The 16,090-nt window shown below is 41.8% G+C and overlaps 1 protein-coding gene across 1 annotated transcript in view; it reads right to left on the reverse strand.

Moving 5' to 3' along the window:
- The window catches only part of atp1b1a (ATPase Na+/K+ transporting subunit beta 1a), an 8,483-nt gene extending 2,253 nt beyond the window's left edge, over positions 1 to 6,230 (reverse strand). The window contains exons 1-4 of the mRNA XM_005727155.1: positions 5,978 to 6,230; positions 1,755 to 1,883; positions 352 to 504; positions 79 to 248 (exon numbers count right to left, since the gene is read on the reverse strand). Of these exons, the coding sequence (XP_005727212.1) occupies positions 79 to 248; positions 352 to 504; positions 1,755 to 1,883; positions 5,978 to 6,071 (546 nt within the window). The 5' untranslated portion in view covers positions 6,072 to 6,230. The remainder of the gene's footprint in view (positions 1 to 78; positions 249 to 351; positions 505 to 1,754; positions 1,884 to 5,977) is intronic.
- Between the last annotated feature and the right edge of the window lie 9,860 nt (positions 6,231 to 16,090).

The raw sequence follows: 16,090 nt of genomic DNA on the forward strand, positions 1-16,090 counted from the left end.
AAAAAAAAAAAAAAAAAAAAAAGGACTGGTGCCATTTTGCGCTACTTATTAGCCTTTGAATTTAAGCGGTAACTATACCTTTGGTCGGAAGTTGACAATTCTGTTGAGCTTTATGATAACACATGGGTTCCCCTCCATGAAGCCATAATCAGGGTCTGTGCCTGAGCAGTCTTTCAGCAAAGACCTAGAAAACTTGCAGACTTTCTTCTTTTCTTCCATACTTCGATCTTTGTACGTTCTAGGAGACGCTGAAAATGCCACAAGTAAGAAAACAAAATTTAAGTTTAGATCTTCAAACATCCACTCATGAGTGACAAATGGTGAAAGCTGATTGCATTGTATGATACTTGCTTCCACATTCCTCGTAGGAGTCCCCAGTCTGCTTTGTCTCATTGTACAGCTCAAGGAATTCGTTCATGCTTTGGACATACTTGCTGTATGAACTCGGATCACTCTTCTTAAAAGAAATTTCAGATTTGTCTGAGCGTGGGGTGTGTGACAGACCTGCAAAAACACCACACTGGTTTGGTAGGAAAACAAGTCATGGGACAAAAAAATAAAAACATCTTATTTAAAAAAAAAAACAACTCAATTTGTGTGAAAAAAAAAAAAGTAAATATCTTAGAGAAGCAACATGACATGGCACGTGAGCCATTGTGAGCATTCTCCATTATCTAAGGACAATGTGAGGGTCTTGGGGGTTTCCTCTGAGAGCTCCTCACAGCAGTAATTTTCCACAGAGCTGGTGCGCGAGGCGTGGCGAGGGGAGAGTGTGACAGTGAGAGTAGCTAGAGGCAGCATGACAGCCGCGAAACCCTTCTCGGCCTCGCCGCAGGACCTGTTTTATTTGCTGCCGCAGATATGAGCGGGACTCGAGCTGCCGGTTGAGACGGCGAGAGGAGAAGCAGCAGTTTGTGTCAGAGGAGGCTTGTGAAAGTTCACCAACCCCCACCCATCCACTCTCACGTGTGTTTCTCTCACAATGGAAACTTTTAGCCTCTGAGTGGGAGGCGGGATCACGCTCCGAAGGGAGAGAAAAAAAAAAAAAAAAAAAAAAAAAAAAAAAAAAAAAAAAAAAAAAAAAACCTTTCTCGCCGCTTCCTTGATCATGCCACTTCTGGAAACTTGCTTCAGCTTAGAGCTCTCTACGCTCACGCTGTTGTTCTGCTCGCTCTAATCTCTGATTGTCAACAGTCGTGAACAAAACGGCAGCCACATGCAGCCCGTCATCTAGAATGGCTGCTAAAAATACTGCTAAGGGGCAGAGCATGTGCTGTGCAAACCGCGAGATGAGACTTGGCACTCAGTCTCAGAGCGCACAGGAAATTTTTTAAACTGCTGCAGCGTTGTCTGATGACACTCTCACGAGATTACACATTAGGTTCCCCCCCCCTTCAAGCCTTTAAAAGCTGTGGTGGAAAAACAAAACTTTTTCTTCCTTTGAAGAAACAAGCCACAAACTGTAGTCACGCAAGTACATGCAGTCGTGTCAGCTGTGATGCATAATCATAGCACACGTTTTAGTTCCCCTGTTGCCCGCGGGGGGGAACATCGACCGGCTGAGGGGAGTGAAGGACAAAATGGCCGAACCTATTTAAGGTCAGAAAGACTGCCGATAGAGGAGCTGCTCAGAGGCACACCCCTCCCAAACAGTCGTCTGTAACGCCCACGAAACACCAACAGGCTTTTTGTCTGATCGCTGAGCTGATGCAGCAGCAAAGTCAGAAAGGTGAGGAGGAAGAGGATGTGCTTACCTGGGGGAGCAACTCTGTCCTGATAGGTGGGTTTGTCTTTGCTTAACGTTAGCAGCAATGCCTGAATGGTCCCAACGAAAATTCCAGCCAAGCATCCGTAGAAAATCAGATAGAACAAGAGGATTTTAACTGTAGAGGAAGGAAGAGAAATCAAATTACTGAGATGAAAGCAGCAAGAAAGAAACTGCTTCAAATGTGAAATATAACATCGCCTCAGATTTCGGAAGTCACAAGACGGACTGCTTTATTAGAGCATGTCTAGCATCAGCTACCCAAAACCCAGGAAAATGTACTGCATTTCTTCACAACAGCAACATATCCTTCATAAACCCCTTTCCCAGGTTCTTTTCACCTAATTTAAAGTTTAAACAGATCACGCAGAAGGTGGGATGGCTGTGCTTCCAGAGCAACAGGATGAGTCACTGTTCAGTCCTGCAGACCCCCCCCCTCTCCCGGCTGTGTCACCTTCAACAATTAGGATTAAAAGAAAAGAAAAGCCCTTGTTCATGCTCCTGTGCATAGAAACGTGATGAATTAAGGCAAACGCGTCATTACACGAGTGAACAAAACTGTAACGGCACATGCTTCCCTGTATGATGCAATCAAACCATCAGCATCATATTTCCTGATTTTCCCCATCAGATTTTTGGCGTTCCAGAGGAAAATAAGTTTTGAGATCAAACAAATTTGTAAATTGTAAGTGTGGTTTAATTTCAGCAAGCTTTAAAAGGTTGTTGTTGTTCAGATGGCCAAAACAGTGGCGGTGGGGGATGCTTGAACCTCTGTTAACTAAGGTAACAAAGACTCTTTGTAACTCTATGCTCAATTGTGCTTAAGGGCGTAGTCACCTCCGAAAAGCCCCCGGACACCCAGTTATGATCTGTGGCAGGTTAAAAATGCTGATTCTGATTTTCTATCAAGTAGAAAAGAGCTCAGCGAACCTGAAAGGAGGTTCGCTTTAAGGCCTTTAAAGGCCACTTGGCTAGCTGCCTGTGATAGCAAAGACGCAAGCAGAATTTGTTTGGCGTTTCCCCCTCAAATCCCCCCCCCCAATACAGAGCATGATTAGACTCTGGGATGAGTCTAGTCGGGCCCCAAGCGGTGGCTGCTAGTGTCCTATGAAGCAGTGCCTGACAATAGGCGCGGGTTTCTGACAGTTCTGTCAACTCCTAGGAGTGCGCCATCTCGGAAAAATATGCTGCAATAACCGCCTGCTGTGCAGGGGAGGTGAATTTGCAAAACAAATAACGGCTTATTCCTCGTGTGCGCGCAAGTGAAAAGATGTCAAACAGGTGCGGCACGCAGCAGGAAGGACCATCCAATCGGGTGTTCTTTACCCGTCTTGGCCTGTTGAAATCAGAACAGGATCAGCTACAACATTAGAACCGCCTGCCTGAAACTTTGTACCCTCTGTGTGCGCTGCAATGGTAACTGGCAGCAGACTTTTTTGGCTTTATCAGACCAACATTTGGGGGGTGTCTTGAGGTCAGGCCAATTTCACGGTGTGCTTGGAGCAGTCACCTTATCATGGGGGAGGGAGATGTTTGAAGGCACCACAGATGTTAAAAGAAAGACATGGCACTCAGAAATAGTGGTGGAAGTAAAACATTAGGAGAAAAGAGCTTTTAAAAACCTCTCTGGGGCAAATTCAACAAACTTTTGGGGCAGTTTTCAGAGCTGACTGGAGATTCTACGCCTCTGAAACTCAGCTCATTTTAGATCATGCTTCAAAATGGCTGCCAAGTGGCAACACTAGGAGGGCTTTGATGGTCTGTGTCAGAGTAAAGACCCATTGGATTGCCAGGAGATTCCTCAGAAGCTTCCGTCGTGAGGGCGGCTGTTCGCGCCGTTAGTGGTTTTAATGTTGTGGCTGAGTATGTGTACAGCCTGTTGTCTGGCTGTCAGTTTGTGTGATTTCACCTGAGCGATCGGAGCGGCCTGAAACGCTGCAGGGCTCAGAGTAAACAGCATGGAGGGAGACGTAGGGGGTGGTGAAAGGCAGCTTCTGAATTGAGAGCACCTCCCCCAGCAGGCTGCTGCAGCACGCCGCGAAGGGACTGTCCCCGCATTCATACCACGCTCGCAGAGGCCTTCACCAGCCCCGCAGCCTACTTTCCGTCTGGCATGTTGAGACAAACACGTGGAGGAGACGTAACGAGCGCCAAGACTGACGCTGTCACCGCGCCACTTCCTGTCTGTCTTTATGAAAAGTGCAAGCGACTCACATGGCACACAATTAGCACGAGTGTTTTACTGAAACACAGTTTAATGTGCTAATGATTTACTCTGTACTGCACACTGTAGGTTTTAAAGTTTTGCAGATTTTAAATTATACATCTACCAGCATATGATGCTGCAAGTAAAGGCACCAATCTGTGTTATCTGTATTTGACTGCTTTTGTGCCAGTTGATTGTTTAAAAAGAATAAAAAAAAATAAAATCCCTGGTCCAGTCGAACATGTTTTTGGGCTTTCACTGTAGCTACGAGGATGATTTTGGGGGTGGGACAAAACAAAGAGGCTTAAAATTTATCATCTGTCATCTTATTTAGTCAAGCTCAGATACTTTTGTTTATTAAAGGGGGGGGGGAGGCAGAAAAAGTAACAGGAAAAAGCACAGACTTCTGTTAAGTGACGTTAATTGACACCCCTCCCCCAAAAGGCCCATTTCAAACCAGAAAAAAAAAGTCCTTTATGGAAAAACCTGACCGTCATCCACCATGAAAACACTGAGCAGATGACGGTGCTGTGTTCATGATCCGGATGCGTTTGTAGTAAAAAAAAAAAAATCCAATCAGGGCTTTTTTCTTTACAGTCTTGAAATGAAAGAGGACTTTGAAGCGTAAGAATATTTATGTGCCATTTAATTAACCCAAACTAAAATAAATCAGTGGTTATGAAATGACCAAAAATAAGACAACCACAGAGGCTTGTGTCAAGTTGGAGGATACAGACTGGGTCACACTCAGAGGCTTTTTCTGAGCCTCAAACAAGTCTGTGATCAGCGCTGTGGCCAGAGATGCTTTGAGCAGACATACCTGTTGCTGCTAAAGCAACATGGCTCACTGCGTGTGCTCCACGGGACACTGAACTACCAGCCTGGTAACCCCACACCACCACCTAGAACATGGAGTGAGTGAAATGTTCCACCCGAGAGCAGCTCCTGATTTTAATCGCCACACACAGCCGTGTTTTGAGCCACAGAGAATTACAGTTTCTCAGAAATAAACGTGTTAGTTTGAAGCTTTCATTAAGCCCCGAAGAATGCGCTTTAACGCGCACACAGCGACGCCTCATTTCTTCCAGGATAAAAATACAGAGAGGGGAGGCCCGGGAGACATGCGAGTCGTGATCACAGTGTTACCGTGCGGCGTCCGGAGAGGAGGGGGAGACGCGCACATACGCGCCATATCTGACGTGCAAAACGGTTTAACGAGCCTAATTGGCGCTATGTAATGCAGGGCAGTGATCCCATCAACCGCTGCGGACCGCGTTAGGCGTCTTAAAGTATTGAAAACGGCGCTGAAACGATTAGAGCCGGATCCAATAATCCCGGGTTCGAGTTAAAACGTGGGGAAGGCAGAGCTGGGCCCGGGTGTCGGGTCCAGGGATCAGCTGCTCGGGTTTATTAAAGGCAGGAATAAAATGTCCTCAGCCCTTCTCCTGCTCCCCGCGGAGGGCTGACACTCAGAACAACAAAATAAACGGCGGCAGCTACCAACTTGTTGGTTCAGGTAAAAGTCTCGGCTGTCCTTCAAGATGACCTTTTCAGAAAAGACTGCCGCTAATCAATGAGCTGATCAGGGCTACGCCTTCGTAATGAACACCTATGACCGCGGGAGCCCTGAAAAATGCACAGAAACACCCCAAAAGGAGGAAATCATTTACGTCCACGGAGACCAAATTGGCTTATTGTCCTCATTTACTGTCCTTGTTTTGGACACCGATCGATCCGTACCGAGCACTCCTTCTTCGTGTATCACCTTTTTTCACTTCATTCTCGTTTTAAACACCAACTTGCGCACGCAGCCTCCGTTAAAAAGGCAAAGTCACGACTCGGCGCGCCTCCGGCTGGGAGCTCTAACAGGTGCGAACGTCTGCACCGGCAAAACATTGAGTCAAAATACAAATAATCCGCTGTGAGCACGGTCGGTTTCCACTCTGCTCCATCATCAACAACCAGCAGCCCGCCTGCCGGAAATAAAGAACAAAAAGAGTACTCACACCAGCTGCCTCCTGTGCGCCCTAGAAACTCCTTCTTTTCCGAATTCCACACAAAATTCTTCCATCCTCCGTCGCTGTCTTTATTTCCAGACATGGTAACTCCCCCCCGTGTCGCTTTCTCTCTGCTTTAACGGCTCTGCTGCGTCTCAGTTCTCAGGCTGAGACTGTCGACTGTCCCTCGCAGGAAACAGAAAAGGACAGTCGATTGCGCGTTGCTCCCACTTGTACCGCGCACTATTTATCTCAGAGGGGAAACCAGTGACTCCGCCTGCAAACTCTGTGAACAAGTCCAGCCCCGGAGAGGAGGGCCGAGGGTAGCAAATCACAACCTGCCCCTGCTCAATGCAAAACAGCCAAACAGAGAGCGGCAGTTAGAGGTAGGAAGGCTAATCAGCACACGGAGAACACGACTTTCAGTCAGTCTACGTTGCAGTCATGGCAAGCATCAACCTGACTCTGGGGTGGGGGAGAAAAAGACGGGAAGAAAAATATGACCTGTAGTGTCAGGAAACCTCCAGGGTCGGATCTAGAAGGGTGGCGTCGGGTGGCATGTGCCACGCTACAATGATATCTTGCCACCCTAGTTTTGCATATGACAGTGTTGTCTATTAAAATAAGCTAGCATTAACAACTTGAGCCTAGCTACAGTTAACACTGAATATAAGAGGGGCAAGTTATGGGAGTGATGGCAGCAAGACAGAGTAAGCGAGTGAGAGAGAGAGTTTTGAGATGGGAGAGATTTGCGACGTTTAGCGTGGAGTGTATAGTTAGCGTGTTGTGTTATCTTGTATAGTTAGTGTTTTGTGTCGTTGTTGTTTTTGTGTGTAAGCGAGGGTACTAATGAATTTCACAAAGGCAGAGTGCAATGTAGTCAAACGTCTCCAGGTGGAAAACAAACAAAAAGGCTTTGATTTTGCCACCCTATTTGATTTCCATGCCACCCTCATGCCACTCTAAGAACATTTCTCTAGATCCGCCCCTGAAGGGGTCCAACATGAAGCTAATGAGGAAGTTAAAAAGCTGCAGTTCCTCTGATGGCCACTGGAGGCTTCAGCAGTGAATCAGGGCCCATAGACTCCATAGCAACTGTATAGAGTTAATTTAAAAACGAACAAACCTTCTTTTAAACATTATTAATGTTTAATGTTAGAGGCGTGCCTCTTTGACCGACAGGTGGATAACGACACAGGTAAGGATAGTAACTGATAAAAATTTAATGATTGTGATTCCTCATGTTTACCAGTTAATGACATAAATCTATAGGCTACAGCACCACACACCAACACAAACCCCTATTCTTCTCATATAATCTTACTCTTAGCATATAGGTATGAATGGAAAACAAATATGAAAACCAGCACAAAGACACTTTTCAAAGCAATCATCACAGAGAAACATGAACAGGTGAAACGGAGGCTGCTCATCTGTTTGTTACCCGTTTAAGTTCAGGGTCTGGCTGCTGGGCCGGATCAAGCAAAATAGACCCAAACTCACCAAACTTCAGCCAAGAGAGTGTGTGAGAGGATCCGTCCACAGCACAAGGTTAGAAATGAATGATGTGCAGTGTGGTTTGTATTACTCTTTATAAACATCCTGACCCTGCTTTTCATGTCCACACTGAAATGTTGGTCAGACCGAGACTGATTCTTTTCTCAAATATTCAGTGGAGAGGCTGAGCTTGATGACTGAATAAATTTTGGGGACTCGCATTTGTTGAAAACAGAAAAGACAAAGAACTGCGACACGTTAAACAAAAGGAGAGCCTCGGTCCAGGAAACAGGGCCAATACATCAGCAGCGAACATTAGTCACAAAGGCTGCGTAAGGATTTTACAAAAGGACAGACTCACTTAAACACAACAACCTTGTTATTATTACTAGATGGTAGCAAATTGCTGTTTTTAATTAGAATAACAATACAATAACTTTAGAATGAAAATCATTCATTTATGTTAAAGTCTGAGTTATGTATGAAAAAGGTGAAGCAACAAACTGTCATGTGACCAGAACAAAAAAGAGGAAGAGATGTTCAACATGAAAGGATAAGGGAAGGGAGTGACGTACATTGCAGCATGACATTTAACTTTAACCTGCAGCTCTAAAAAGCACCTAATCTGTTGTTTTTGGTGGCTGAATTCATCATTTATAGAGGTGATTACAACTTAAGCGCTGAAGTTCAGAGTCACACGATTGTTAATCACATTAATCACAGATCCCGCTATGGTGAGACATCCGAGAGCGAAGTCATGACTGGACACCCGAGAGGTAGTCATCATTGCCAAATATATTAGTGAACACTGCATAAGACAAAGGAATTTCACAAGGAGCTGAGCAGAAGTAGATGGCACTGCTTGATTCATGGTGGTTTACAGAAGCCAGCACTCCAGGACAGTCTGGGTTTTATCAAAGCCTACTACCATGGGTGAAGTGCAGTTAACATATCACTGTATTTTCCTGCTTATATTATCCTCAGTAAGGGAAATCTGTCACCATAAAGACAGAACATTTTGCCGTTGTCTGTGGAATATGATGGAAACTAGCACATGCTAAAGGAAACGAACCAATGAAAACCAAAATGACTAACTCTGCTGAGTGAAGCCAATGGAAAGCTATTCTCAGTTTCTGTTTTTTTGTTTGTTTTGTTTTTTTGTAAATTTTGACTTTAAAGTTTTGTGGGATAAGTGACACGGTCCATGTGATCTTCACAAGAACGCTGTGGTTAAAAACATGCTGATATGCAGATGCAGCCCAAGTGAAACCAGACAGACAGAACTGCAGCTAAAATAAGTTAAAACAGTTTCAACAGCTAAAAAATGTTGACCTGTATGACACCTTTTAGACAACTTTATTTTTTTAATTGTCAAGGATCTTGTATAACAACACTGATTCCATGTGAGAAAAAGATGCCTTTTACTAGATTTTGCTGCTAGCTTCCCAGTTGCTGCCCTTAGGCAGGTGCACGCAATATTAAACGATCTATAAAATATAAAATGCATATCAGAGACATACAATAAAACATGCACGCAATGCTTAAAAGCACTGCATCTACCACTCCCACCCACAAAACACATTCACCGTGTTGACATTGTGCATGCAGTGTTTGAAGCAAACAAGAAGTGACATGTTCTTCTGTAAATTTCCTCATGCAGCAAATTTATGATCTAACTTCTTGAATAAGACAGACAGGACCGAGTAGAAGGTTTATCACCTGTATAAAAATGTAGGCCTCCATATGATGCAGAAACACCAGCAACACAATTCTTCTTGTAAAAAAATACTGTTAGCTCAGAGAAATATAAATTACCTGAGGTAGACGGCGATTAAAAGGTGTGACAGCAACGACGACTCCATGTCAGTTTGTGGGAGCAGATCTTATCAAAACAGAATTTCTTTGTTAATACATGTTTCGGAAAACTGTGTTTAGGAAATGAGAAGAGAAATATTCAGAAGTTCAAGTTCAAATATATAAAAAAGAAGAACGAAAAAGCACCTTAACTTCACCAATAATATTAAAAGTGAACAGTGTAATGCACTGCTTTGGAAAGCCATTGATAGTGCAGTGATAACACAGCGGCCTACTGTTAACAGGCATCGAGGGTTTGCCAAGATTACCAGGAGGTGCAGCATTCTGAGAGCGACTGTGGATGGACTGTGGTATGCAGCATTCGAGCTGGTCTTGAGCTCACCAACAATAGTGAGTCTATGCAGAAACCACTGTTGGATCAGCTCTTTGGATATGGACCAAAACATCTCAAATCAAAACCGGAAAAAATGAGGTGTAATAAGAACAAAAGAAAAAAGAACTTCAAATAATGAACTGTTTTCATGCCAAGTTCACAGAAATGTCTTACAGTCTAAATTTTAAAAGTGATGTGATAAAGTGAATGTAATATTGCTAACTAATATTAAAAATACATTCAGTCATTGGACTTTACCACTGTCTGGGATTTTTGGGGTGAACTTTTCTGTTTTCGATTAGGAACCTTAATAAATTCTTTGAATCCATTTAATTTCCCAGCATTTTGGTACGAGCTAATTTTTTGCATCGTTTATCCAATAAATGACTGTTACTGAGCTGCTTTGCTTGTTTTTCTTTGCCATAGTTTTAATCTGGCATTCCTGTTCTTGACACTGACTGGTGATGATCAATGATAAATGTCATGCACTTGGCTGGATGCCGTGAAAGGAAGGGCATTTCTTTATCAGGTAAAGGATCCTGCGATCATCCACCATTTCATCCTCAGTAGATGCCAAAACCTGTTTTAATGCATTTTAATTTTGAATGAACAGTAGAAATGTGCAAAAGCTATTCTCTTTCTTGTGTGAGCGTGTGCTGTACTTCATATTTCTACTTCACAGACTGTCCACAGCTGAAACAGCTCGCACTTCACAGCTAAACTATTTTCCACTGGCTTAGTTTCTTATTAATAGATACATTATCTGCTTTTTTGTTGTTGTTTATTGTGACTAATTCAAATTAGAAAGTCAAGTCAGTTCATTTAGAAACACATTTATCAAGTGGCACTCATCCATTAGTGGACCACTTCTGGATGAGTGAATGGACTCTGCCGGTGCTTCTGTCATCAATGTCCAGCTCCACTTTCAACAAAACCAAATATGCAGAAATATAAATTACATCAGGTAGAAATAAAGTGACTTTCTGTCAGGGGAAAGCAAGGCAAGCAGTACTTGTCAAGTGTAAACTAAAACAGTCTGTCAGTTAAAATATACCAACATAGAAACATCTCTCTTTTCATCTCATATGGCAGTAAAGAATACATTAACACAGTGCATTTGAACAAAGTGTGACTTAAAATTTAAAAGATAAATGATTAAAATGGAAGTGAATCACAAACATCAAGGACATAATGAAGTCTATTACATAACTTACAGAAATGTAAAAATTAAAAGACACAGAGGTACATTAGGAAGCCATAACAGCAAATGCTCAATTCGCTTTAGCTGAAAATATCAAGCAGGAACAGTTCATCTCAGTTCATTTTGAATTTATTTTACATGCTGTCAAATTAAATAAAAAAATAAAAAAAACCAAAAAAAAAAACCCCAACAATCATATGATCCCTTAATGAGCAAGCACTTGGCGACAGTGGGAAGGCAAAACTCCCTGTTAACAGGAAGAAACCTCCGGCAGAACCAGGCTCAGTGAGGGGTGGCCATCTGCTGCGACCGGTTGGGGGGTGAGTGGAAAAAAAGTTTTTTTAGGTGTCATCTGCCTCAGAGTGGCAGATGACACCTGGGCGGTATTACTTGTTGCTGATTTTCAGTTCTGGATCTTTGAATTATTCTCTTTAAAATATTTTCCTGATGTAGGATTTCTGAACATTAAAGAGGAATAATTGCGATGAGAACAAGCCCCAGAAGGAGAATTAGAACGAAGCCCACACTCTTCAGAACATCTTTCCACCAGCAGTGATTGGATGTTTCATTTGCTGCTGGGTTGGTGATGTGGGCTCTAAAACACTGAACGGGAAAGTAACGGTAATCTAATTGCCGTTTTTGCAATAGTAATCCCTTACTTTACTCGTTACCTGAAAAATGTAATCAGAGTACAAGTAACGCGTTACTGCCCATCTCTGGTGATGAAACTCCGCAATTCATTCCTTTCCTAATATTTACAGATTTGATGCACACTGTCAAAACTCCCACAGCATTGTGGGTGGTTGTAAAGGTAAGTGTGTAAATAGTTAAGAAAAAAAAGCTTTTAAAGCACATATAGTTATTACCACCATTTTAATGATATATCAGTAAAGAAACTCCCATTTTTTTTACCTATTCTTGTTCTATACCAGCCCTGACATTGTGGTTTTATGTGACTGGCAATAACTACTGTTCAGGAGAATACTGCAGAGGGTCTGTGTCAGCATAAATTAATGTAGCTGTGTGATGAAGTCACCAGCGGTGTGTCAAGTACCCATGCGTTGGGTATCATGGGAACGTACTGGCAAATGTTAAATGGACCCCTTTTCTACTGAACTTGAGTGCTCTCAGGACTCAAGTTAAGCAGGACACACCCACTTAAATAAGAGGCCTATCCTGATTCCCTGTAAGAAGTATTTTCTTATTTTATCATTTTCAGTGATCAAAATAAACATTTACATAAACATGAAACCGAATGTTTCAATTTCTGAAAAAAGTAAAAGCATTTATCATAAGTTATCATAGGTGAGTTGTGACCATTCACAACAGCCCATTTATTTCATTGTATACTGCTGTGAATGTTATATCATATGACATGGTCATGATATTTGACTCAATTTAAGTCTAAAGTTTTCATTAAACTGAACTTGAATGGCTTCTCTTTTTAAGAGATTATAATGAGACTCAGTGGAAAAAACTCATTTGTCATGAGAACAGTTAAAACCACTAAATTGGTGTGTTTTTCTTGTAGTTTCTGGATATGTGCAGTCAGTGTTGGGGAGTAACGGAATACATGTACCGCTGTTACGTTTTTAAAATACCAAATATGAGTAACTGTAATCCGTTACAGTTACCGTTTAAAAAGGTGGTATTCAGAATACAGTTACATTGTTGAAATAAAGGGATTACTTCTTTCTTTTCCTGTTTCACATGTTAGGCTATGCCCTCTCTATGTTTGGTAATTCCACGCCGTTGGAAACCCAAACAAAACACGCATTAAGAGGCTCAAATGCCCGTGTCTCAATCTCGCGTCTCATAATGACGTGAAGAAATATTTTTTTAAATGATTTAATATGAAGGCAATAGGCAGTGTTACAGGCATAGCCCTAAAGAATGTAGCCTCATGGGCAGTGTAGTCCATGCTGCAGGGAGAATGGACTGCCATACACGTTATGTGTCTGTGAGCGAGGGAGGGAGAAAAAAGAGAAAAGTACGAGCTGTCACCAAGCAGAAACGGGAACTTGAAGCATGTAAATATATTAATAAACAGTAAACCGGAATTAGCCAATTTCCAGTTTACTGCACCACTCTTTCTCAGCTGATCTTAGTTGATGCTGTTTTAAAATTTTCCATGTTCTCATAAGGCTTTTCTATTTGGGTTTTCAAAATGTGCAGACATTTTGTAGAATACTGGATCCACAACCTGGTGGATGTTAAAAAATTAACCTAGTTGGAATAAGAGTGTACCTGGCATATAGTTGTGGATTTCTACAATGTATGTGATGGTTTTCTGGTTTTCCTCAGACTGACTGTTCTTTTCTAAATAGCAGCTTGGCTGGCTTTTGAAAACATAAGGGTCATAGTGAGCCGATGTCCTGGTGGGGTTAAAATATGTTAATGTAAACTGTAACTGGATGAGCTGAATTGTTTGCCGTACAGTCTTAGTAGCGAATGCTTGCTGTAGAGTATGTTGATTGAGATTATGCCCTGCAGGGTTGTCTGGGTTACACAGCAAAATCAATAAACTGAATGTCACATTATTTTCCGTACAGTGATCACAGATAGAGATGTCTCTCTACAAACCGAACCCATGAGAGCTCTACCAGAGTCAATCCGTGGTCAGCTTACTATATTTTAGCCTTGGAGGCTATTCTGAAAGTGATGCTGTATGGTAGCTCAAAGACTTACAGAATTATAGAGCATTTAATGCCACTGTAGCCTTTAGCTGAACATAAAAGCTAAAGCTGTCATTTAAACATAATGTAACTGGCATAACGTATTGGTTGGCCATCAGCCCTTGAGTTCTGTGTCTTTATTTGGTCACCCATAGAGTAACTGAAGCTGTTCTGTGTCACTTTTAAACACCCTTTTGTTCGTCTGGTAACACACAGAAATTTGCGTGACTGCACCTCTGATTTATTAAAAGGACAGTTAAGCATTTTGGGAACTAATCATACCCATTGATCAGCTGGGACTGATTTTCTGGCAGGAATAGAAAGGCTTTCCCTATTCTTCGGCCTGTTTCTTTGTAGTATAAACAGAAATTGACTTTATTAGCAGGGTTTAGCTGATTGTCTCCATCTCTAACATCATTAACCATTTCAGGGTTCAGTTGCTCCTTGAGTTCCTTCAAACTCATGATCTGACCCCTTTCTGACAGTTTTAAACAGCCCAAATTCTTTCTGTTTCAATTTTTTTTTAGTGTTGCTGTTTCCCCAAGTGTTAAAATAAAATGTAATGTCCTGATGAGTAGAAACAAATGGACAAAACTTCAGGTGTTCAAGAGAAAATCTGAGATGATCCATCCACAACACAAGGTTAGCAGTTGTATTTGGATTGCTTACGCTGTTGTTGAGGTCCAACAACGACTGTACTATTAAAGAAGATTGAGAGTTTTTAACGTTTCATCTGAAATTATGACCCCTTTTTATAAAATTTGTAATGTTTTGTATCATTGCTTGGTATGGTAATTTCTCCTTGACCATTAAGACCAGACTTGGTAACCTGGTTAAAGTGGCTGGTCAGATTTCAGTGAGGTCTCAGGTCCAGCTTGTTCACTTTTATAACAGGCAGGTACTGATGATGCCGACCTCTGTCATGTTAAGACCGTCCTCTCTTTAGAGATTTTCAGCTGCTTCTCTCAGGTTGCTTGCAGTGAAGACCAAGAGACACAGAGTGTCTTTTATACCTTCTGCTATTATCATGATTAACATCACTAAACCATAAGCGTTGATACCATCACTACTGCACATTGCACTTTGTTAATGCTACTCATGAAATTTGGGCTGGTTTCTCTCTCTCTCTCTGTGTGTGTGTGTGTGTGTGTGTGTGTGTGTGTGTGTGTGTGTGTGTGTGTGTGTGTGTGCTGGCATGTTGCAAATCAATTTCCCATTGGGGACAATAAACTTACCACTGACTATGAATGACTTTAAAAACAAGAATTAGGTATGTTTGAATTGATCTTGGATCTTCTCTAATCCACACAGAGTCAAATATAAACATATACACAAATATCACTTAAATCTTTTACTAAGTGTCCACAAATTTTTACTTGGGATGAGGTCCGACTTTTGGGAAAGCTATTACGGAAGCTTAATGTTAGTCTCTTTAATCATTCCAAAACCTGTTTATATGTCTGTGTGGGATCCTTGTTCTGTTTAAACACCCAATTGTATCCAAGTTTCAATCATCTAGCTGTCAATTTGAGGTGAATTTTAAGAAGTTGGAGGTAGTCCTGCTTTTTCATTATTACATCCAGTTTGTGGGATATACCAATATCACTGGGAGCAAAACCTCCCGAGAGCGTGATGCTACCACGCTCGATAGTTGTTACAGTGTTCTTAGGTTTGAAGGTCTCGCCTTTACTTCTCCAAATATGTGGATTAATATTTATTTCATCTGACTACAAAACCTTTCTTGGGCACCCGTTTCAGTCAGGTTGAAGGTGTCAATTTTGGAGCAGGGAGCTTAATTCTTGGGCGGTACCCTTTCAGGGCATAGAGATGTAAAACTGCTTCACTGGTGCTCCAGCAGTTTTCAGTTCATGTCAGGCTTGAGCCTGGGTGGTTCCTGTGTTGCTGCTGAATATCCTAACAAAACTGAGGGTGACAGTTTGGATCCTCTCCCAGACCTCAGCAAGGTGGTTGCACATCTGAGTTACTTGTATTTTCATACTGTTGTTTGAACTGTTGATCTTGAAATCTGCAGTTGTTTAGAAATGGCTTTACAAGACCTTCACATTCTTTCCGAGCCCCCGTCTATATAAACCAAGCTGTTTTAGTGGATTTGCTACAAAAAATTTTCATATTTTACAGGACCCTTATAAAAAGATAATGTAAATATTCCAGCAGAGAACAAGGCTGAAGTAGTAAATGTAAGTGAGATTATTTTCTGAGAAGCAGGAAGTGACAGAATATAACTTGAATTGACATCTGTGTAGCTTAGAGTTACTGGCCATTCAAAGTGCATTTTATAAACCATCACAAAACACTTCCTCTCACATCCATTTTGCCATCACTTTAAAACCAACAATTAACCTCTGACATTGTTGATGGTTGATTGAAGAGGGGTTTCATCTTTCATCTTATAATGGAATATAATTGGATTTTGCCTTCAAAAGGAAAGGAGTAAACTTGAGACTGAGAATATTGTGTACATTCAGAAAGAGATCTGCTTGTTTTGTTTAAATTCATAATCATACTATAAACATTACTTTGAAAACCTTATCTATGTAATG

Source organism: Pundamilia nyererei, unplaced genomic scaffold, assembly GCF_000239375.1.
Source record: "Pundamilia nyererei isolate P.nyererei 1_Seehausen unplaced genomic scaffold, PunNye1.0 scaffold00023, whole genome shotgun sequence".
In the NCBI taxonomy this organism is placed as follows: Eukaryota; Metazoa; Chordata; class Actinopteri; order Cichliformes; family Cichlidae; genus Pundamilia; species Pundamilia nyererei.